Source organism: Tauraco erythrolophus, chromosome 20 (assembly GCF_009769465.1).
Source record: "Tauraco erythrolophus isolate bTauEry1 chromosome 20, bTauEry1.pri, whole genome shotgun sequence".
In the NCBI taxonomy this organism is placed as follows: Eukaryota; Metazoa; Chordata; class Aves; order Musophagiformes; family Musophagidae; genus Tauraco; species Tauraco erythrolophus.
In genome coordinates, this window is record NC_141484.1 from 11,605,188 (window position 1) to 11,628,836 (window position 23,649).

At 50.6% G+C, this 23,649-nt stretch overlaps 1 protein-coding gene across 1 annotated transcript in view; it reads left to right on the forward strand.

The window, feature by feature from the left end:
- Positions 1-23,649, forward strand: part of PIK3R5 (phosphoinositide-3-kinase regulatory subunit 5) — a 62,782-nt gene that overhangs the window by 11,779 nt on the left and 27,354 nt on the right. Inside the window, exon 2 of the mRNA XM_086624112.1 lies at positions 23,086-23,195. Coding sequence (XP_086480238.1) covers positions 23,099-23,195 — 97 coding nt within the window. The 5' untranslated portion in view covers positions 23,086-23,098. The remainder of the gene's footprint in view (positions 1-23,085; positions 23,196-23,649) is intronic.

Consider the following 23,649-nt stretch of genomic DNA (forward strand, 5'->3'; position numbering starts at 1 on the left):
TTGTCTAACTTTTTCTCGTGAAAAAAAAGACTCAAGAGAGGAGAGCCAGTGACAGCCCCAAACAGCAGCGTTCAACGATGATCTTCCCATGGGCATTTGGGTGCTGGAGCCTTCCTTGCTCCTCTGCCATCACTTAAAATCCTGCTTGTTTAGGTCAGCCTTAGCAGGTTGGGTAAGAAATTGCATCTTTCCTCCAGGGGTGAAGGAGGGGTGTGCTTGGTTGTAGGTACAGTGCAGTTGTTCTGTTGATTTCTTCAATAACCTCAGATGAGGGTCCACAACTGGTCCTGCCACAGTTGATGGGGTTTTTGCTGCTGGCTGAAGAGCTAATGCAGCTTCGGTGTGGAAGTGAGACCTCTGTTGCCTTGTCCCACACGTGCTGGACTGTTGGTGTCTATGACTATCTGTTGCTAGCCCTCATGTGCTCCAAATAACTGAGTAACAATCCATCCATTTTCTCTTATTTGTCTGTGTTTTCTGGATTTTCAGGACTCTGATGTAGTTAATCTCTGAAATAGCCCAATAAAATTGACCTTAGGCAGTTTTAAAGCGCACACTCCACCTTCAAAGGTGGAAATAACTCTGTTTTTACAGCAGAGATTTTAAAGTGGCGCACTTGTGAAGCTTTCTTGGACCAGTGGTTTATTGAGAGCTGCTCGTTGGGCCTCCAGCACACTTCCTTAGAGCTTACACCTGACTGCTCAGAGGTGGAAGTCAAGCCAGGAGTCCTAGGGATCTTGAGTAGACAAAGTCACCTGCAAAAAGTTGGCTTCTGCTTTTGTTTGTTATGAATCAAACTCGGGGCTGAAAGAAGTGAAAGCTAAACTAAGTGGGACTATTGCAATGTCCATGTCCCCATTCTTGCACTCTCTGAGCTTCTTACAGGCTTTGAAACAGTTGGTTGTGCAACTGCTGGCTAAGGAAGGAAGTGTGATTATTCCTGCTTTGCATGTGGGAAGCAGCTTAGGAGAATAAGGATGGGAGTTGTCTTGTTTAAGGATGCCTGCCTAGAAATTTAGGCCTCTAATTTAACTGAATCTGTGGGCTCCTTCTGAAGAGGGGTTCAAGTTGGATGGGGTGAGCTGATCTCCATACCAGGTGCTCACTCTGTCTGTAGATGTTGATTTGCTTAAAGATTCATCTCATTTTTGCGTAGGTAAAGATGGAGGCAATGAATCCTACCCCTGGGATAGACCCAGTGTCTCCTCGGAGCTCTACAGCAGAGCAAATATTTGATGTAGGGTCTCCAAAGTCACTCTGTTATCTTGCTTCATGTCTTGGACCCCGTAATTAATTTTTTTTTTTGACTCTGATGATAATCCTGAAGTTACCAGCCTTAATTACATTGTTGTAAGAAGTAAGATACCAAGAGTTTTGGCTGGTCTTCTTGACCTTGATGTTTTGTTGACTCTGCAGCAGGTTTACAAAGGTAGTCAGGGTGTTAGAGGCTTTCATCATTTTGCTATGCACTTTGGTGTGCTGGTAAGAGCCTTTGTGGGGATGCCAGTGGGGCTACTGGTGGCCCAGGGTGTTCAGAGGAGAAGATGTAAACCCCCTGGTACAAAGTCTAACTGAACAGTCATTGTGCATGTGAATAAGCCCTTTCTGGACCTAAGCACAGTGAACCTGACCTAGCCATCAACCAACTCTGGATGCCTTCGTTTCGTCCAAATCCTTGTCACGATCAAGCATTTTGTGAGCAAGTAACGGCACAGTTTTCTTCTTCAGATGGTGGTCAGTATTGACTTGCTGTCAATCTCACAGTGGTTCTCTCTCTCTCTCTGAGTTTTGGGGATTTTTTGGAGGGGAACTGAGTTACCCTGTTTAATCCACTCATCTAGCAGGGTTGTCCTGCTTAGCAGTGGTGAAACTGAGTGATACCTTCTCGTGGTCCGTTGCTCTGGTTGCAGCTGGTTATTGCATTGATGCTGTCTGTGCAAGCAGTGGGAAGTGTGGGAAGTCCTGTCACAGCCCGACTCACTGTGACGCTTCCTTGCCAGTAACTTTTACCCAGTGGAGGAAGCTCTGGGAGAAGAGAGGCTGGTTAGGGTGGGGCTGGGCTATGAACTTCTTGAGGAATGATCTAGATGGCTCAGGAAAGTGAATCTGCCCATCTGTACGACCAATCAACTTATAACTTTCTCTAGTCTTAACAAGGCATTAAGAAAGGCAGCTCCATCTCTTGGATTCGAGGTACCTCCATCATCTGGAAGGCTGAGGCTGCGTGTGTCTGTTGAGGAGCATGAATGGCCACTGATACCAAAACGCAGACAAATTTTCTTAGTGGCTATTGTGGAAGAGCAAATGTTGACCACCCTTTATTTTATTTTATTTTTTCCCCAAGTCATCAAATTGCTGGACAACAGCCTTGCAAACCCGTGAGTTACCTTCTAGGGACCAACTCAACATGTCCATAGAGCCCCCACTGAGTTTTGCTGTCCATGAAGATTTGGTCCACCTGAGAAAGTCAATGTTCCCCGTCTGTTCTGGGCAGATGCGATCCTCTGTGCTCAGAGCCCTTCAAGACGGTGGATCTTGTGATGACACTTGCATGTTCTGTTTTCTCAGAAACTCCCAATGAGGTGTAAATTATGGACGTCGTGTTTTGACTTGTGACTGTCAGTATGCATCTCTCTGCTAATTAATGCACTGTAATTCCTGCGCTAGCAGATATTACCTCTAAAAATATCTAGAGGTGCTTCTCTGGTGATAGGGCTACGGCAATGACTTTTAAGCAGGGAATATGTTAAGACCTGATCCACTCGTTAGCTGTGCTGTAGAAAGCTTCTGGTGATGGGGCCTATCAGACTCCCTTGGGGAAGAGAGGCAGGAGATTTTGCTCGCTGCATGGGGATGATATTTCTGTTGGTGTCAGCAGAAACCCAAGCTATTATGGCTGCAAGGAAAGCCTTGTACGTATGGAGTGATGCTTGAATCTGCTGTCCAGACTGGAAGACAGACCCAAGCTCCTTGAGGGGAGTGTAAGTCCTGGCCCCCATGCCCACACTGAGCAAATGGAGGGAAAGCCTGGCAATAAATGGTGGAAAGAGTCTTTCCTTCAGAAGTTTCAGTGGTCAGTTGGTACATAGCTGTTCCTTTAGCATCGAGGTGCGAAGAGTCCAGCTCCATCAATGCGTGGGGAGGAGCGGATTGCATGGCTGCTCTGGATCTGCTCTTCCCATCACTAGACAGTTCTGCGTGGCCATGGGAAGGGGCCAAGGGAGCTGACCCCCTTCAAACAAGAAGAGAGGGCCCCAAGATTGCTTGAGCCCAACCTAGCTGTGTGTGTTGTCCTTTAGGGGAGCGCAGAAAGTCATTGCTTGGTCCTGGACTGCTGCTTTCACCTGTCTGTCCTTCCCCAGCCTCTCCATCACTGAGCCACACGCCCTGCTTTGGTATCTTGCAGCCTCGCGAGCGCCACGGGACAGCACGGTTACTTCTGGCGGAATCACTTGTGTGTGGTCTTTATTTTTGTATTTTCTTGAACACGACTGTTGAGTTTCCTGGAACTGCTTGGCCCAAACCAGAGCCCTTTGCATGTTAACAGCCTCCCAGCTCGTCTGCGCAGCGTGGCGGGTGCCATGTGTGGCTCTCGGATGTGGCAGGAGAGTGAAATCATCATCCCGAATAGGAAATGGTGGCACAACTTCCCCCCCTCGGCTCCAGAGCACTTCTCCTTTTGGCACCAGCACGCGGGAAGGTGAAGTAAGAAGATCTCTGTTGAAAATGCAGAAGTGCAGGTTGCTCTTGGAAACCATCTTGTTGGGCGAGCCTGCGGTGGAGCTCTTGTTTGTGTGCGGATGGATTCAGCCGCATGGCTCGTGGCTGCTTCTCCAGACGGGAAGTCTACTCGGTGCATAATGAGAGGCAGAGGATGGGTGAGCTGCAGGCTCTGCAGCCTTTGCTCCTGACAATTGCCTTCTCCAGTTCTTCTGCCCTTGGGAAGTAGCAGTCCGTGTCCTTGCTTGCCCATGTGTTGTTTTAGATGTCAGCCCTGCTTGTGGCAGGTTGGTTAATCCCATGGGATGAATCCCACTTTCTGTGGTGGTGTCTTGTGCCACCAGGCAGAGAGAGCCGTCGTCCAAGCCTGGGCTCTGCTCGTTTGGATGCTGTTGCCTGTTGGCAGTGGCTGCTGCCAGGGAGGGACTGAGGCTGCCGGGGTTTTGGTTGGAATTTTCTTTGACCTCATTTGATTACTGAGTCCTACGTGCTCAGCGGTAGGGCAGAAACACCACAGGGAAAGTAGCTTATGCAAAAATACCTACAGCCAATACATTTCCAGATACACAAATGACTTTCCAAGGTCACGCGGCAGATCCTGCAGTCGACCTTGAGCCTCACAAGCAAAATCCTTGAGAACGACTTGACTGTGCCATAAGGCAGCTGATGGGGTGTGCGAGGCCATGGGGGGAAAGTAGGTGTGGGCACGTGGGGGAAAGCAGATGCGGTTAAGGGCACGCTGGGGAGGACGATGACTGAGGGTAAGTCACTGCCTGTGTGGGCTCCTGGGTCCCACGAAGAGCCGTAGCAGCCTTTCTGCCTCCAGACTGTGCTGGGCATAAGTGTTGCTGCAGCTCTGGGGGCTTTGGTGTGTCTTGTGGAAGGAAGAGCATTACAGGTTGCCCAGAGAAGCTGTGGCTGCCCCATCCCTCAAAGTGTTCAAGGCCAGGTTGGATGTGGCTTTGAGCAACCTGGTGTAGTAGAAGGTGTCCCTGTCCATGGCAGGGCAGTTGGAACTAGATGATCTTTGAGGTCCCTTCCAACCCAAACCATGCTACCATTCTATGCATCTTCCCCGAGGAGAGCAGCCTTTGTATCTTTTACCTCGGCTCTGCTGCCTGCTGCAGCATGATGTTCTAAGTCTATTTAGAGAGAGGGTGAGGTTGGGAGGGGCTGCAAGATGAGCTGTTGTTGGGAGTGTTGTCTAAAGAGGAGGTGCGGTCACGAGGGGAGTGTCCGTGAGCATTGGCAGTGACAGCAGGCGGAGCGGAGCGGTTGTGTGTCCGATAGTACAGCTGGTGCAGGACCTTCGTGGTCTCTTCCCAGATCTACCAGGGGTTTGCCCTGACACTGTGGGTGAGTTACTTTTTCTCCTCGTGGCTCTTCTCAACCCTTTTTCCTGCCAAGGGCACATTGAAGCAGCGAGTCCACGTGTTTGGGGCAATAACATGGGCTGCCACCATCATTTCTGCTGCTGAGGGATATGAAGGGGGGCAATCCATAACTGACAGTGCTGGGCTGCAACATGTCCTAGTGCAGATATGTTACTTTTGTAAATTTTATGTCCCCTACTTGAGCTTTTCTGCAAGAGGACAACTAGATATAAGATTATGGAATACACACACACATACCCTCATCCAGATGTAAGAAGTTTGTAGCCCTGGTTGGAAGTGTCTGGCCAGTCCTCTGTGTATCATTGACGTCTTCCAACATGCAAAAGGCCTTGAGCTAGATCAGCTGCTGCTGGAGGACTGAACTTCTACAAGTGGGGCTGTTCTGCTCTGCTCCAAGCTAGAATGGCCAAGCTGAGGATATGGGCTAAAATGTGTTCAATTTGGGCAGATCATTTTCAGGTTTTGCCTGTCTTGGGGTGCTAATACGAGAAACTGTGGTTCAGCTCCCGTCGCTTGCTTGGTTGGGTTGTGAATCTCAAGCCAAGACAAATGGCTGCAGCTTTCTGAGAAAGTGGGGATAAACTCCTGCATGGAGAGCATCTCCCCGGTGATGTTTCACCTTGAGCTGGAACTTTTGACTTTGAAAGTCAAAGCAAAACCAGAAGAGCCACCTCCATCCCGTCATGACAGTGAAGTCCATGCGAGTGTCGCTGTGGGTGTGTCTGCAGGGCCGAATTTCCCAGCTCTCGGTGTAGCCGCAGCAGCGTTTGTGTCGGGCTGTTGAGCTGCTGTGGTGCACGTTCAGAGCAGCTCTGCTGTGATGCAAACACAGTTATTGGGCCTGTTTAGACACTGTTTCTTAGTATCCAGGTTACTGCTGAAGCTGCTGAATTTCTAAAGGATGTCTTCATTTGTGGTGGTGTGAAGGATCATGGTCTGTAGCACTAAGTGACAGACATTGGATCGCTTTGACAGTAGATTTAAACCCAAATCTCTCATATCTGAGCAGGCAGCCTAGTCTACAAAGCCATTCCGTCCTTGCCAGGGATGCTGCAATGGTTTAGGAGTGGTTGTATGAGTTGAGAAAGTAAGAGTGGTCATAGGAGTTGAGAATGTAGGAGTTGAGAACATCAAATAGATGAAGTGAAGGCTTTGTTCGACACCAAAATTTCCAGTGGGGAAAAGTTTCATGAATGCAGGACTGAACTTTCTTCCCAAAACCAGAGGCAGGAGGCAAACGCACGCACACTGCGTTCCTGCCTCCTTCCAGCCTCTGAGCACCCCGGCGAAGGTGCCTGCGGGGCCGGTGGCAGCCTGGAGCGGGTCCTGCTTGGGTCCCCTTGGGGTCAGCTCCTTGTCTGCCAGGTGATGCGTCCTCATGGGAGTGAGAAGCTCTTCCAGCCTGGGGGGTATCTGAAAGCTCCATGTTTCAAAGGTTTGGGTTTTGTTTTTTTTTCCTTTCCCAGCTCTAATTTTAACAGCCGCGCTTGAGATAAGTGCTTTGAAGCCCTAATTGCAATTACGAATCTTCCTCTGTTCCCAGGTTTCCCCTAATTGGCTTCCTGCGAGAATTTACAAAGCTGATAAAAAACCAAAACCTGCTGGTTTTTGCGAGGGAGTTGGTGGCGTGAGATTCCTGAGCCCAAATAAAACTCCGCCCGGCGGAGGCTTCCCGCGCGCCGCTGTGCGGGGCTGCGACCAGACGCTCACAAGGGTGGCATTATATAAAACGTAAGCTGATTTACATGCTTGCATTTTCAAAGTGCTAATCTATTTTGATTTTTTTTTCTTTTTTTTTTTTTTTTTTTCTTTTCAGCCCTCTCTAATCTTCTGCGATCTCTGCCAGGTTCCCAGCTCCTTTGGCTGGAACAGGCCCCAGCTAAATCCTTTATCTGTCTATTTGGCAACCCTGGGCCAAGTAGTTAGCAAACGAACGACACTTTTTCCTGGCTCATTAATTAGATTTACTGAGCTGAGTGGTTGTCGCTGCTGCCGCTGCAATAGTCTGGACAAGGCAGTTCTGTATTTTGTTTCTTAGGAATTTGGGGTTTAAAAAAAAAAAATAGAACTCCAGGGCAGTTCTGGTTCTAGCGGGCGAATCCATGGCTCCCCCCGCCTGCACCGCTGTTGAGGACGTGTTTTTCTTACACGTAGCTTTATTTCTGCAATTCTGCTGCTGCCTGAGCGATTCTGATTGCCTGTCATCGTTTTACCACTGAAAAAGTTTTGAGGATGGGTATCTGGGAACTCTGCTCTTGAGGTGCCTGCGGCAGGATATCTTGGTTAAGGCGAGTGGTTCTTGTGGGTTAGAAATAACCTCCGTGAAATATTAGTATGTTTTTATGTGTTATAAATATGCTTTTTGACATGCCCTGCTCTGCCAGCCTTACCTGCCAGGGTTGTAAACAGGATTGTGAAGGCTGCATTAGGAAATAAAAAGAACAGGATGGAAGAAAATTATGCTTTCCCCTTTGTCTGCTGCTGCTCTGCAGCTGGTGGCAAACGGAGCTCGCTGCCGCAGGAGCCCCCGTCTCTGCTGTTGGAGGAGGAAACTGAGGCACGGAGAGGTCACTCACCATGCCAGGGCACCGGAGCTCATGGTTTCTATTGCGGACTTTCGGTTCCCTTTGTAACCACCAGACAACACTGTCTTTTTCTCGGCTCGAGCTCTGAGCAGTGTGGGAGGGAGGCGAGTGTCGGGGGTCTCGTCAGCTATTGCAGTCTGGGAAGCCAGTGCCAGGGCGTTGGGGCACCCTGTGGAGGCTGGTGGGTGCTCCTGATATTCATGTGCTGCTGTTGCTGTCGTCCCGTTTACAAACAAGCAACTGGGACATGGAGAGACCAAAGTGGGGGTCACTCAGCCTGTGTTGGGGAGGAGGGTCTCTCCAGGGAAAGAGCAGCAACACTGGGCAGTATTCAAGCTCCTTGTGTATAGGGTGCTTTGTTTTTTGGTATAAACATCTAAACCTAAAATTAATGACTTACCTGTTATTGGATGAGGTGATGCAAAATACGTAGATGTGTCTTGCTGGCTTGTCCTTCTCCAGTCCTGCAGATCTATGGGGAGTGGCTCTGCTTTGGTCTCCTGGTCCTTGAGATTGCCAAGGCTTTCCTTATAAAATGGGACATACAGGAGAAGACTCAGAGTCCCTTTGCCTGTGTTCAGGTGAGCATTTGACCCAAGTAGATTTGCAGCAGCTGGTATGAAGGGGTGCTGCATGCTGTGAAATGATGTTTTGGGAAGGCAATCCTGCTCCTCTCCTGGGCGCAGCCCGCAGCGATGAAGGCTCAGACCTCTGGCTGCTCCAGACCGTGCCCAGTGCAGGGTTTGGCCCATCAGCTGGTGTTGTTGGATGTGAGAGGGTCTGGTTCTCCTTTCCTGGTCATTGCATCCCCATCACTGGCTGGGAGCAGTGGGGTGACGCACTGCAAAGCCCGTGCTCATGGAGGAGAGGTCAGCTCCTTCCGCACAGGCTTCCTAAAGTGACCATCTCTGTGAACTTCTATTGTGTTGTGACCAATGGGAGACAACTAATTAAAGGCTCTGAAGGGAGAAGGATGTCCAGCACGTTTCAAAAGCCAGGATTGGTGCCAGCTCCAACAGACCCGACCCAAACGGGCTCCCTGTGCTGTCAGGCATTGCTGCCTGGAGGAAAGGGCTGGCTTTGATGTCACACCCTTGGCACCTGGAACCGCTTTGCCCCTTGGCAGCTCTAAGGATCAGAGGGTGGCTGCAGGCAAAACCAACCACCGATGCTATGCGTACTGTCTTACGGAATCGGGCAGGGCCATCAGGTCTGCCCGGGGCATGGAGGGGCAGGGGACGGGCAGGGCGGCCAGGTCTACCCCGGGAAGTGACTCGTTACCCTGCCTGCTAACTCATTTCAGATTCGATGCACAGAGCAAAATCCCGTGGTGATTTGGGGCAAGAACCGCTTGCACTTGTACAAGCAATCACGGTGTTCAGAGATGGAGAGCTGCCAGTTACTGGAAGGAGTTTTGTTGGCAAGAGCTGGGGGAGCGGAGCAGAAGTAGCTGCAGAAGGTCAGAAAGCTGCGACCAAAAGCGATTCGCACTTAACCCACTTGAGAGTTGCCCTCCCAGAAAAGCGGCAACTGTTTATCTGCCACGGACCCACCGCTGCTAGAGGCAAATTGCCTGCTAATTGGTCTTTCTACTGCAGGCAGAGGGGTCAGGCGAGCTAATTAGACAAGTCTTTACACCTCCCCAGTTAATTTAGAGAGCAGAGCATATTCCCAAAGGGAGTTGGACTTCCCAGGGAGGTGACCTGATCGATTGTCTGGATCTTTTGATCCTTCTCCAGGGGTGAGCTGGGAGCTGGCAGATGTGAGACACGAGCTCGATCTCTGTCAAAATAACCTCAGAGTTATTTTCAGTTAACATTTTGAAGTTAAAAGTGAAGAAACAACTTGAGGTCTCCCTGAAGGTAAGAGAGAAGGGGAATAAGTTGCTGCCAGCCCAGCAGTGTTGGGGTGGGAAGCCCACAGATCTGCTCCGAGCCTCCCAAAGCCATGCATGGGCACAGCAGAGTGGCCTCGCTTTGCTGAAACTATGCTGTTTCTTTTTTTTTTTTTTTTTTTTAATAAAATTCAATAAGACCATCTAGGCACTTCTCAGAAACAAGAAACAGTCCCCGAGTGACCAGCTAAATTCAGGTGTGACCTGAGCAGTGAATGTTGCAGATGAGATAAAAAAGGTGGAAAAGCTGAGAAAAGCGCAGAATAAATATGGTCACTGGATTTTATAGCAGCTCTGAGGGTGAAATGATCCGGATTTAAGGTGCTGTCGGGATAATGGCATGGGGTGACCTGGGCAAAGTCACTTTGCCTTTCCCCATCAGCCTCAGTTCCCCATCACTGCATGGACAGTAGTGATTTTTTCTTCCTTGGAGCAGTGATTTGAGGATAAGGGCATTAAATAATGTCCCAGTCTGGTGCCGAGGGAATGGAGGGTGAATAATTCCCAAAGATTGTGGCTCTTGGGGGAGCTGGTGCTAATCTGGGCTTTGGGAATCAAGTGTTTCAGCCTTAGGGCTGTGACACGTGGTTTCTCAAGCACAGCTTGGAAATGGTGCATTTTTTTAAACTCCAAAAGCCATCCAAGCATTGGAGCCGTTTTGTCTTTCCGCATCTCTCTAATAAAGCGGGATGTGCCCAGTGTCCCATTGCAGGGGCTCTGCCCAAACCCGTGCCCCTCGCAGGGCTCCAATGCATCACCCTCATCTGAGGCTGCTCCAGGAAGTGGCTGTGGCGAGCAGGACTCTCGGGACCACTGGGCACGGAGTTAGGAACGGAGGACAAAATGATGGGAAAGGAGAAGTCTGAGGCTGGCACCCATTCCCTGAGGCTGCAGGATGAAAGTGGGGAGACCCGCAGGCTTGAAGCCAAGGTCAGAGTCTTCAGAGCCAGGCAGGGACCACATGGAGAGGAATATGATTAAGCCATCATGGTTTCTTGGGGCTCAGTCCTGGTTTGCTAAAAATACAGCTTGTCATAGCCCGGCCCCTCCTCGGCAAGCGGCAGGACGTGCGTTTGTGAGCTGCAGCTGGAGCGTAACTCGCTCCCATCTGGGCTTGTGGCTTGGGGCTGCGAGGGCTCCCGCTTTCAGTAGCCGAGAGCTGCTGCTGTCGCAGGGTGCGGTCAGCCTCAGCCCTGTGCTGCGCCAGCCCAAAACACTCCCAGCCCTCCTCTGGGCACCCTGGGAGGGGAACGTGGCTAGCCCTGCTCAAGGGTGTCAGTGCTGCGATGGGAACGCAGGGGAAGCAAAGGAGGAGCCTGTTGCATCAGTGTCCCCATGGCCTTCAGAGGTGCTGCTGGTTCTGGGGGATAAAGGGCTTTTTCTGGGCTGCTGGGACCCAAAACCAAGGAGCATCAAGTCCCCAAGCTGCCCATGGGCCACCTCTTTGACCACGGTTTGTCCCTTTATCTTGGTAAGAGGAGGAAGACTCTGGTGATGAGCCCACGAGGGGCATGACCAAGAGGTCTCCATTAGCAGCATCCTCATGATTAAGACCATTCTCATCCACCTCACACTTGAGATTCAGAGGAAACCCTGGCAAGTGGGACCGCAGGAGGATTTGGGTGCCCATCAGCAGCAGATCCTGCATCAGCTCCAGCGATGCTCCCGTAGTTACCTTTTGCAACAAGGGCGCACTGGAACGACAGTTTGCTGATCGGCTCCCTACCCCCAAATAGATGCTGGTGACACATCCCATCATCACTGGAACTGGTCTTCTAGTATGGAGAGCTGGTGGCAGCCCTGCTTCATCCCTGGAAATGTATCCATGCTGACAGCCTCAGATTTGGGAGGATCGGACATACACGGGGTGTGCCTTCATACCAGGGGCTCCCGAGTGCCGTTAATCTCGGCTCCAATTCATCTTAAAAACAAAGGGTTTGGGGTTAATCTGATCAGGGTTTGCTTTGGGGTTGGGGCCTCTGTTCTTTTATTAGATAAGAAAATCGAACGGCACGAAGCGTTGGGCTGGTTCTTACTTCAAAGCAATCCCCGTGTCATTCAGACCAGGTATCGCCGTTGCGACACGATTTTAGAACAAAGAAAGAAAACAGAGGCAAAACTAAAAACAGGAACCAGCAGATAAACAATAGTCCGGTGCCGCTGGTGCTGAGCTGAGCTCCTTCCTGCTCTCAACCATCTGGCGAGGCAGCAGCAGGGCTCGGGGAAGCCCAACTCTCCCACTCGGCTCTTCCCACCAGGGAAACCAGCTGGGAAATGACTGAAAAGCTTTTTCATTCATAAAAAAAAAAAAAAATTGTCGGAGTGTGAGCTGAGCATCTGACTCTCCTCCTCTGAGCATGTTCAGCCCAGATGCCCCAAGTTCACCGCTCTGATCCGGGCGAGATGCTTCACCTGCCCATGCCGTGGGGTTTATGCCTTGCCCCAGCTCGGAAGAAGCCACCCAAAGCGGGTGAGGAATTGAGGAACAATGGCTGGTGAGTTCTGGAGGTGCAGGAGTGCAGTCAGTGCTCGGGGTTACAGCTGCCTCCGGGATGCCAGAGGTGGGCGAACTGGCACAGAAGCATCCTTGGTGGCAGGTACCCACCTGGGTACCGGTGTTCCCAGCTGGTGTCGTTGAGAAGTGGTGTGATCCTGGTCCCTGGGAGAGCTGACTTGGTGGGGGCTTACTCATTGCGACGTGAACCTGAACCCTGACGTGTGGAGGAAAATGTCTCATTTGATTGAAATGAGAAGTGTTTTTTTTTTCTCCCTGGCTTGATTTTTACTTTTTGAATCACAGTCAGATGAGTGCGAACACTCTTTCGAAATGATGGGTCGAAAGGTTTCGTTCTGAGTCCTCGAGACCCCCCTCTCTCCACTCCTCACCTTGTGCACCCTCTGAGCAGATGCTTTTCCTTGAAATCCAGTCCAATCCACTGAGGAATTTGCTCACCTTGAAACAGCTTCTCCAATTACTTTGTTCTTTTTTTTTTGCTAAGTTTCTTGCGTCTCTATTTTTGCTCCTAATGTGATTTTAATTCATTACTTTTGTTAAACGCACACCCTTCTGAAAATTTGACCCTAGAGCAGCATCTCTGTGGATCACTGGGGATGGTCCTACAGCCACCCCATGTGCCAACCCGCAGATAGGACACGGCAAATCTCTATCCTTGGCAGTTGGTACCCAACGCCTGGAGGACGGACGGGCTTGATGAATCCTGTTCTTGATAATGTAAAACACATCTGAGACTTTATCAGCTCAACTGTAGCAGATCTCAGAGCAAAAGACAGCAAAAGTGTGCAGTATTGGGACCCTACTTCTGATATTTATTGTTTGTTTTTTTTTTTCTCTTTCTGTGAAGCCTCCATCTCTGAGTCTCAGAAGCAGAAAGTGGTTGCAATTCAGAGCTGGTGTTTGTTTGCACCTCTTGGGTGTATTTTTTTTTGGAGCTTACAGTGTCTTCGCCACATAAGCGTTAGCCTTCAGCTCCGGCTGCTAATACGGGTAATCTTGGGGGTGGAATTTAGGAAATCCTGTTAAATAATTCCCATTTGCAGCAACGTGAAGGCCTTGGATGGAGGTGTTTGTGTGGAGCTGACGTGTCTTAGGCATTTCTCAACTTCCAGTTGGTTTTCTCTTCTGACCCCCTGAGCTGGGGGTACTTAGTGCTGGCTGAACAGAGCAAAGCTGTACTGGAGGGAGCCGGGGTGATAAACCACTTGTGATTACTGCTAAAAAGCGCCGCTACTGTGGGATCTACAGCCCCAAACCCAATTGCCCTACTTCACTGAAGGTTCAAAATATTTATCCCCAGCTGCTCCGGAAGCCTCTCCTCCTCCCGTGGCTCTGCAGAGAGGTGTTGTTTGCACGGCAGAGCTGCGGCGTCCGTGCAGACCTGCACCCCGGGGGAACCTGCTTCCCGTGGCAGTCCTGCTTTCTATGCACGGGACGCCGTATTTCTGTTTATTTTTTTGGTGGTGTCGCTCGGGGCTACGTGATGCTGAGCGTTGCTGGTTCCGACGTCACGTGTGTGTATGTGCGCGGAGGTTCGTGGTTCTTCTTTTCCCCTCTTCCTTGCTCGTGCTGCCCCGGGTCTCGTTCCTGCCTCGTGGCGCAGGGCTGGGAAAGTCACACCGAGTGATAAAAGGTCGATCCTGCCTTGTGTTGGGGAGAATGTCTGTCTGGGTCCGTAATTTCCCCCCACCCCACTCCCCTGCCTGCAGCTTTGCGTGGCACGGTGGCCCTGGGGCTCGCAGCGCTCCGTAGCTCCGGGTTTTAGCTGTTTTATGACACCTTAGACGCTCTCTCAGTGGGTTTGCTGTTGCAGGCAAAGTTCTAGATGCAGAATCGATGGCCAGAGGAAGGCAGCTGAGCAGTTTCCCTTATTTCTGACTCTTCTGGACGTTTTTTTTTTTTTTTCTCTCTCCCTCAGCTTGGACAATGCTCCATCCTTCTGTTGCAGAATGTTTTTAAGCCCTTTTCTAAGCTGGAGACCTTTCGCCTCTGACCACAGATGTTTCTTTCTGCTGCACGCTGGTGCGCTGTGTCCGCGGTCAGCAGCCTGACGGACCAGCAGCAGCAGCAGAAGTGACCGTACGGACGTGCAGACTTAACTTTCAAACCATCTTACATTCTGCTGCTGAGGGGTGCTCTCTGTGCCCTGGCCGTGGGACTATGTGGCGGCCACCACTGTGCCTTCCCACAGAGCCATTTTCTTTCGTGAATGTGTCTTGTGAATTAATTCGGATTTCTTTCCGCAAAGAAGTGTCTTGTGATCTCAGTCCATGGCTGGGCTCATCCAGTCCAGCTCTGCGTAGCCACGAGCTGAGTGACTGCGTTGGATGGAGCTCCTCACCTTGCATTAGTGGAGAGGAACAGGCCTGTCCTTGCAGGACACAAGTGACCCTCTGAGCCACCCCTTGGCATAAGCCGAGCACCCCCAGGCGAGTTATTCACAAAGAAATGTCTGAATTTAGCTGTCGGCAGTTTGGTGAGATGAATCACATCTCGTGTTTCGATTTCTTGGCTTGGGCTCAGCCCCCCTTTCCCGCACCGCTGCGAGGAGCCCCCCCGGCCCCCAGCCCCGACAGACCCACTGTGCCCGCTGTGGGACTGCCCGGCTGGCACCCAGCAGGGAGCAGGCAGCCGAGCCTGGACAGAAAACCTGGATGCTGCTTTACCCCTTTTGTGCACCTTCTGTAGGTGCTGTTTAATGTTAAAGGGACTGTGAAACCGCTTTTGCACGAGGTGCTTTCCCTGCTCTGTGGTGGGAGTCTCTCATTCAGGCCGGTTCTCAGACGCGGTGAGAACAAGAGACCATCTCTGCGTCTTAGTAAGCTTTCCAGTTCTCACGTTTTCTGGTGTAAATGAGGTTTTGCAGCTCAGCAAGATGACAGTGTTGCTCTTCTGCTCGAGGACTCGAGGCCTGTGGTGCTGCTGTGCATTGAAGATCTCTGTCTCAAAGGATATCTCTTCTTCCCGAGGTAGCATTTGCCATTGATAAAGCAGATCTTCGTTTCCTACTGTTCGCGTGGTGGGGATGACCTGCGTGAAGTGAAGCGATGCCTCTGAGCGTGGTTACCCTGTAGGCACAGATGTCATTGTTACTCCAGAAGCAGGTTGTCTTCTTGTGCCATGACCTTGATCTTCCACTTCAAGATGAAACCGCTGCCTAAACCTCTCTTTCCCGTTTCACTCCCGCATTATGTGCAAATCCTTCAACAACTTTAAGGTTGCTGGTTCATATCACGGCTGGTTGCTCATCTTCAGTCATTAAGACTTTATACGTGTGCTGCTCTAGCTGTCCCAGAGTAGGGGGTTAATTGCTGTGAAAATCTTCCCTCTAGAGCAGTTCAAGGAATAAGTTGCTTCAGATGCTGATGGGATCTCCCAGCAGATCGTCCCATCCTTCCCAGCAGAGATACATCCCTGTAGCTGGACACCTCAAATGTGGAGTTTGCCAGTCATGAGCTGGGCTGCTCCATTCCTGGAGGTAGTTTTGCACATCAGTGTGATCACTGGACCACCAGACACCCTGTGTGTCCAGGAGGCCAAATGCTTTTCTGTGTTGCTTGTTCAAACCAATGCCCAATTGACCTCCTGGTAGTTTTGGTCTTCTGAAAAACTGCCTTGGTCTTGATGTCTTAATTACAAGGGCACCACTCAGTGACTTCTGTCTGGATGACTTCTCCTTGGCATGTGTTGCTTGCTGCAGACTTATGTTGTAAATCCTCACCACCAAACCCCTGAGTCTGCACAGCTCCTTTGAGCTGTTTCTGCTCTGGTCCGTTCATTGGTACCCTCATGGCAGCAAATACTCACAGCATTGGTCCCAGTGGCATTTGTTTGTCCCTTAGCTTGCCTTTCCAGCCCCGTGGTGGGTGATGCCCCATCCCTGGAAGTGTTCAGGGCCAGGTTGGATGAGGCTTTGGGCAACCTGGTGTAGTGGAGGGTTTCCCTGCCCATGGCAGGGGGGTTGGAACTAGATGATCTTTAAGGTCCCTTCCAACCCTAACCATTCTATGATTCTATGATCATGTCCTGCTGCCCTTTTGAAACAGCCTATGTGATTTGTTTACCCTCTAAGTCCTGCTCTGGATGTGCCTTGCTCAGAGACCCTTCACTGAGGTTGTCATGTCCCACCTTGAAGTAGGGCATGAATGATGGCCACATACTCTCACGCCTCTCCTCTCCCCACTGTCAAACTAGATGGTGCAAGGTGATTGAGCTGGACTTGTGCAGACAGCATTAAATTATAGCTTTCTGTTTCAGATTCTCCTTCATATTCTGGCAGAAGATGCTTAATTTCTGGTGTCCTCTTCCTTTCCTTCTTCCGCACCCCAAGAAAAGGAGGAAGATAACAGAGGGGGATAACATCTTTATTCCTGGTTTTGTTGGTTATATTTTATTATGTGTAAGTACAGCAGATAGCATCATGGGGACCTTGCTGTGGTTCACATTTATAACCTGTCCTGTTCCTATTAAGTTGGCTCATTGCTTTACGGATGAGGGAAGGGGGCAGTCCCGTGGGGTACCCAGGAACTACTGTGATGGACTTCTCAAGAAATCAGACCTAAAGACAAATTTTTCAGTCCTATCCCTGGCTCTCAAGCCCGTTCCACTACCTGGCAGTGGTAGTGGCGAAGATCTTGGCAAGCCAACCCAGCGTAGGTGGGTGAGTGGGTGTATGGGGGGACTTGCAGAGATGTGGATGCTGGCACCTAAGCGTATTTCTCTCACGTTTGCCCTCCATGACCTCATCGGTGGTTGGTTTTGGTCAGTTCTTCCATGGCCAGGACTCAGTGAGGGCTTGGTCTGGGTTTTGCCAGGCAGTTTTTGGAAAAGATTCTCCATGTCGTTCCTCTGCTGCATGTTCCTCTGTTGGTTCAGGGAGAGGAGGCTCCCTGGAGGTGAGGCTTTGCAGTCCAAGGAGCGAAGGCCACTCGTGGTCCCTGCCGTGTCCTGGGGTGCTCTTACTCCTCGGCCTAAGAGCAACTTTCATCCTTGCTCAGGACAGGAACCCGAGGCCCTATAAGGAAGTCGCGTGGTGCCGGGGTGTTTGGATGGTACGTGGTCCTTTGCAAGCGCCCTGAAAGGATGTTTGTCAAACCAGTTGCCTCCTGGATCTTTTGATACGCTGCCTTTGTGTGGTTTGAACGAACATCTTATCGCCTTCATCTCCCTGCTCTTTGCAGAGCACTTACTTGAGTAGTAAACACACGCAGGCTGAAGTTTGAATCTTAAGAATTACAGGTTCCTCCCCTCGTTGCCTTGATTTCTACAAAGACATCCTCCAGCTACTCCCTCTCTCGGCTCTGAGTTTCTGTCTTTGGTCCCCGAGCGGGCTGTAGAGGAGGCAGTAAGATCTTGCAAGCTAAGGATAGTCAAACCCAAGATTTCTTGTGTAATCTAAAAAAAACAGACACTTTCATTGGAGGACCAGGTGCCATGTGTGCGCTTGCTCCACTGCATGGCACAGCCACGTATCCAGCTCCGCCGCTGCAATGGGGATGCATTTTCCAAAGCTCCTGTGCTGCCTGCTGCCCACTGCCCATTTTGAGGATGACATGGAGGAGGTGGAAAGCTGAGATGTAGCTTGAGGGAGATGATGACCTTGCTGGGGTGCTTGTATGAGGATCTTGCCCTGAAAAAAGCTCTGGTTAGAATCCAATTGCTTTAATTCTCAATTAAGTGGTTGGAGCAGGAAAGGGCATTATCCTGCTGTGATGGTACCTGAGGGCTTTCTCCAGTGCAGGCAGAGTGGTGCCTTCCTTCCCCACCACAAGGTCCCCTCTAGGAAGGTAGAGGACCTTCAGCCAGGTCCTTTCCTGCCCATAGGTGTCTCAAGAAGGTGCTGCTGGGGTTTGCTGTCGTGGAAGGGCAAATCTCACCTTGGGTTTCCTCTCCTGGGGTGAGATTAAAGCAGGGCAGGATGCTGGCTGGGATAGTGCCTCCCCAGGGCATCATACTAGAGCCGTCTGGAGTGGGTGGGCAGGGATTTGCCCTGCTGGTTGGGTCAGAGGTGACTGGTGTCCTAGGAGGGGGTGGTCCAATTCCCTTCACTACTTTATTTGGGAAAACCAACTTTGGACTTGATCTTTGAGCTCTGTTCCATCTAATGGTGGTGTCTTGAGCTCCACCACTACAGAAGGAGACGAGAGAAGTCCTTTGGATGTTGGAGATAGGAGTCACGTGGACCTTAATATAAGAATAGTGCTTCTACTTGCAGAAAAGCCTGTGTGACCCCCAATCTGTCTTCTCATGTGCCCTTTCCTGAACATGTAGGAACTGCTAATGGCCTCTGTTGTCTCCTCAACTTGGCTGCTGTATGCAGAGGGACCCTCTACTCCTGGGGCAGTATTGTCCTGGGCATGAAGTAGTTGAGGTGTTCTTTGCTCAGATACTGAGCAGGAGAAAAGCCGTGAAAGAAAAAGGTCCCAGGAAGGTGAAGACAAGTGGGGGAACTACCGGCTGTCCTAGCTGAGTGGAAAGCCCCTGACACAGTGCTGTAACCCTCTGAGGGCTCCTCATGGCCTCGGGCTTCACAGCCCAGAAGGAAAATACATTCTTTTTTGTTGGCGTTGAGTTTTTTCATATTCTTCGAAAACTTTGGAATTTTTGCAAACCTTGTGCCTCAAAGCAGGACAACAAGTGAAAATCTAAAAACAATGATCAGCCAATTCCTGCTTACCACCAAGGAATAAACCTATTCGATGTTAGTGAAGAGGAAAACTGTAATTTATCTCTCCACCTTTTTAGCTGTGACAGAGATGAACTATGCAATCTCAGATGGAAATTCTCCAAAGATCATGCATCCGTGCAAGGTGCTGGGACAATTTCACAAATACTCTCAAGATACTCTCCAAACTAAGCTTTGATGTTCTATGCCTTTTCTCACTCACTTTAATAGTTTGGGTTTTGGGTTTTTTTTTGTCTTATTGGAAAATGATCAGGTGCCTTTTGGGCAATCAAGCCTTCTGAGGGGGTAGGTTCGACCTTGCCCCATGCCCATGACGTTGCAAATTGTTGGCCATTCATCAAAATCAAGGCAAAACCTGGAAGCAAATTGATGTCCCTCAGAACATGGGATTCTTAAAACCAGAGGGCTTAAACGTTGTCACCGCTGTGGCCGAGAGTGCCGTAATGTTACTGGCACGATGTACCATTAACGAGAGCAAGCTTTGCTTTCGACCTGCGTTGTCCTGGAGCTGTTTGTGAACCAGCCACCTCATTATGCCTGGATCAGCGTGGTTGTGGTTCCCGGTTCCCCTCTCGGTCTCTGTCAGTTCCTCTTGCCACCGATGCACCCCACTGATGGTGGGCGGCTGTCCTGCATGGGAGAGACAGAGAGGAAGGTGTTTCCTGGGGAGTGCGGTGGTAGATGTTTATCGTGGTTGGTCAGCTACGTGTATGGACTGGAGCAGTGAGATGCGATGGGCGCTCTGTCTAGGTGAGATCTAGCTATCATCTTGCAAGAAGTCGAGTCTGTGTTGATACTGCAGGTGGCAGGAGGATGGCATGGAGGGTAAGGAACATGCCTGGAGGGCTGGAGATTTGAGATTTGTCTTCTGCTCCCAGCTGTGGCACAGCATAAAAATTGCTTAACTTTTCCAAACATTGGCTTCTATACCTCTTAAATGGTGACTGTATGATTTGCACGGTGTTTGGAGGCTGCTTTTAAGGTTCAAAGTTACTGGAGAAGGGTAACCAATCTCATCCTAGAGAACATCCAGTGCTTGAAGTCCCATAGCTTGATTTTGTAGGGCTGGGTTCCTACATGATGCATGAACAAGGTGTGGTAAAGCCCTTCTGCTTGCTTTGCTCAGCTCTTGCTAAGACTGTGCCGAGCAGGAGTTCCAGTCAACCTGGCCACGCTTTTCCGTATGCAATATGGTCTCTGAAGAGAAGTAGTTATTGCCTTGTCCAAGGGTGATACTCAATCATTGCCTGAGAATGTTCCTCACAACTGCTGTGGTGTCTTTTCTGTTCCTGCCTCCTAGGAGTAACATCTCTAGATGCTTCATGTAGGGACTGAAGAGGTGTGTGGGCCTCATGTTGCGTCACCTGCAGAGCTGCTGTCAGCAGATTTGTGACACTCTGATGTCAGAAGATCTTGTTATCCTCCCTGCTGTTTTGTCTCAATTGGTCCATCAAAACCCTTCCCTCTTCCCCGGGTGGTGGTTATGGTCTCTCTTGAAAGTGTGATTGACACCTGGGGAGAAGGCAGAGGAACCCACGTCTTTTGCAACATGTTGGTCTGCTTGGAAATGTGCGGAGCAGCAACCAGCCTTGGTGACGAGGGTGTCCCCGAAGGGTGCCAGGGCATGACCGCTCTCAGTGTTTGCTCCACGTGTGTGGTGAAATGTGACCGCAGGCAGTTTACGGCACAGAGACTGCACCGTCCCTTCCACCCGCTCCGAATACCTTCCACCTTTCCCAAAGCAGCTCTTGGTTTAGCAGCTCTGCTTCTGGGAGTCCAGCTGGAGCGAGATGATGAAGGGACAGATTTTTTTTTTTTTCTCCACAGAGTTGCTCAATGCCCTCATTAAGGATTGCAAAGCGTTGATTAAAAACCTTGACCTCAACACTTGTTTTTCTCAGTGTCCTTGAGATGCTTAACAGAGCTCCTTGGAAAGTCTGATTACGTCCTCCAGAACCGTCCCCTGCCTTGTCATTTTGCTCAGCGTGGGTGGGAAGGAAGGGAGAGTTTGGGGAATAAACAGTAGAAGAGGTTGAAAAGTTCCTGCTCGGTTGCGGTGGACAAACTGAGTCCTCTCCCATGAAAGATGCTTCCATAAGCACTGCCTTGGGAGACGGGATTTAGATTCATGTGTGGTCTGTAGCACACCAGAGGAAACCAAAAAACAAACCAAAAAACTGTCTTTTGTGGTTTGAAAGTTGTTTTAATGTCATGTTTTGTCCTTAAATTCCCTGCCTGTTCTGTGCTGGGATACGAGAGGCGTGGGGAAGGGACGGCTGGGCCGGTGCGTGGCTCGTGCGGTGCGCGCGGTGAGGAGCGTGTTCCCCTCGGAGCACCGAGCTGTGCTCTAGAACAAGCCGATGTGCGGGGAGGTGTATTTTTTTGTGAGCTGGGTGTTGTAAAGGGCGCTCATGAGTCACACTGTGCTCTTAGTCACTGCTTTCCTCTGGCCACAAGTCATGACTAAGGTGCTGATGTGCAGATTCCCCGCTCATTCAGTCCTCGGCGCCGCGGCTGAGCGTTTCTCGGGCGTTCCTCACGCACGCACTGTGGATGGATAAAACTTTTGGTGAAGACCATAGTAAAAGGCTGTGGCAGCGGGACACGGGAGGCAGGAGCCTATGAGCCTCTTTGGGGTGAAGGAGAGAACTTGCTCTTGGCAGGTCAGTGGTTCCTCGTTGTGCGTTTGCTTTCATCTGGTTGGAGCCATTGGTGACTTCTCTCCAGTGTAGGAAGGACCGAGTGGTGAGGCTGGCTCCAGCCCCACCACTCGGTCCTTCCTACACTGGAAGGACTCTCTTGGCTCTTGGGGAGCTCCAGCAGCTGGGCATGACTTTACCAAGCCCTTTTGGGGGAACTGCTGGAAATTGTGAGTGGAGGTGGCCGTGCCAAGTGCACCAAGCAGGGGGGACTGGGTGGAGCCTCTGCCGAGATCACAGCGGCTTTTGCTCCTGTCAGGGTGAAGGTGGGGAGCTGTGATAGGCACAGCCACCACTGAATACCGAGTGTCAAACGTTGAACAAATAAGCAGAGAATTGAGTGGTTTTGGGGTATTGTTGGAAACTGCATGAGCGTATGGCAGAAGTACAGGAATGTGCTGTCTGGGGTGAAAGCAAAGACCTCCTGGGCAGATGTCTCTTGTAGTGTTGGCAGGTTTTATTTCTTCTTCCTGGGTTATTTCTGTACGTTTGTGCTGCCTCTAACCAAGAGACAAAGAGTCTGTGGGATGAACCCTTCCCTGTGCATCAGGAGAAGGGATGCACCTGCCCCAGGGTCCCTCTGGACGCCAGGGCTGGCACTGCAGGGGAGGAGGGAATCTCTCCCTGGGCACTTTGCTCATGGTTGCGGCAGATCTGAGAAGTAAACCTGCTGGGCAAGTCGCTTTTATTTTCATGGTGTCCCAGACAGATGCGTATGAATTGAGTGGGATTCCTCCCCCCGGCACAGCCTCTGCCAGCCCAAGGTTTAGGTTTGCACCCTGATCCGTGGAGGAGAGGTGAGATGCACGGATGTTGTGAAAAGGCTGTCGCCAGGCACGCAACCCGCAGTTTCACAATGTGCTCGAATGCTGGGGCTGACGTCCCCTCTGTATTTTCCTGCATTTCCACAAGAGCACGTGGACCTTTTCTTCATGTTGGCTGTATGACAGCAAGGTGACCATGCCAGAGGCTTTCCTGGCTGGTGCAGGGTTGGCACTTGGAAGTGGGTTTGTGGCCATCACCAGTGGACATTAGAGCCACCAAGGACAATCGTATCTAATGCAAGGAGCAGGAGCTTGGGCTTTGCTGTCGCTTTCCCCAGGTTAGACTGGGTGATCTTTTGAGGTCCCTTCTAGCCTGGGCTGTTCTATGGTTCCCATCTACCCACTTACAAGGTGCTGCAGCTGTAATCTCTGGCAGTGTTATCTTCGAGGGAGGCCAACCCGAGATTACTTCCTTGCCACAAACACACAAGCGAGACTTGATCTGTCCTGCAGATGGAAGTTGTGAGACAGCAGATATGCCTGCAGCAGGTCGGGGGCAGGGTGCCTCAGCCCCACAGCCTCTCATGATCAGGTCATGGATGTGCACCTCCTTTTCTTTGCCATGGTTGGGAGGGATTGGGCGAGCAGAGGAGAAGATGACAGCTAGCAGAGCAAGGTGCATCGTTGACAAGGGTGACAGGAGGCAGTTCCGGGGTGATGTTTCACCTGGAGCATCTTGTCAGCACTGCAGTAGAAGTGTTGCAGTGGTCTCTTCCTTGCACTTAACTAAGGGCCTGGTATACTAACTTTCTTCCTTCTTTCTCTTTAGGAGATGAGTTAAAATGCAGCACACCACGTGCACAGAGGACAGGATCTACCATGCACTGGAAAGATGTCTACATGGGCTTAGCAGAGATGCTGTCTCCAGCAGATGGGCTGGTAAGTGACCTGTCGGCCATGAGCCTGACACCTGACAGCCTCGATGGGGTCAAGACTCTTCTGTTCTTCTATCTCTGCATGATCTGCTGACCTACCTGGTCACTTGGGTAAGAGAGAACTGCTGATGCTACTAGAGGCTTGGAGGCCTTTTCTCCTTTCCAACATTCCAAGTTAGAGGTGGGATCCAACCCAGTCCATCTTTCTGAGCCTCCCACAGTAGGAAGATGTACTGAGGCACTGAAGAAGTCATGTTAGTTCTTACTTGGGTAAAGCTCAACAGAGGAGCTGTACATCTTGCCAGTGGTCCACGCGTGAGCTGTAGAGAGGAGGAGTCTTCATTCACCACGAGGAAAGGCTCCTTTGTGTAATCAGCCAGCCTTGCCTTGCTTTCATGCGTATAGTCCTCAAAACCTACGGGCGTAATCTCGGCTGCATTGTCAGAAGCAAGTGTGGA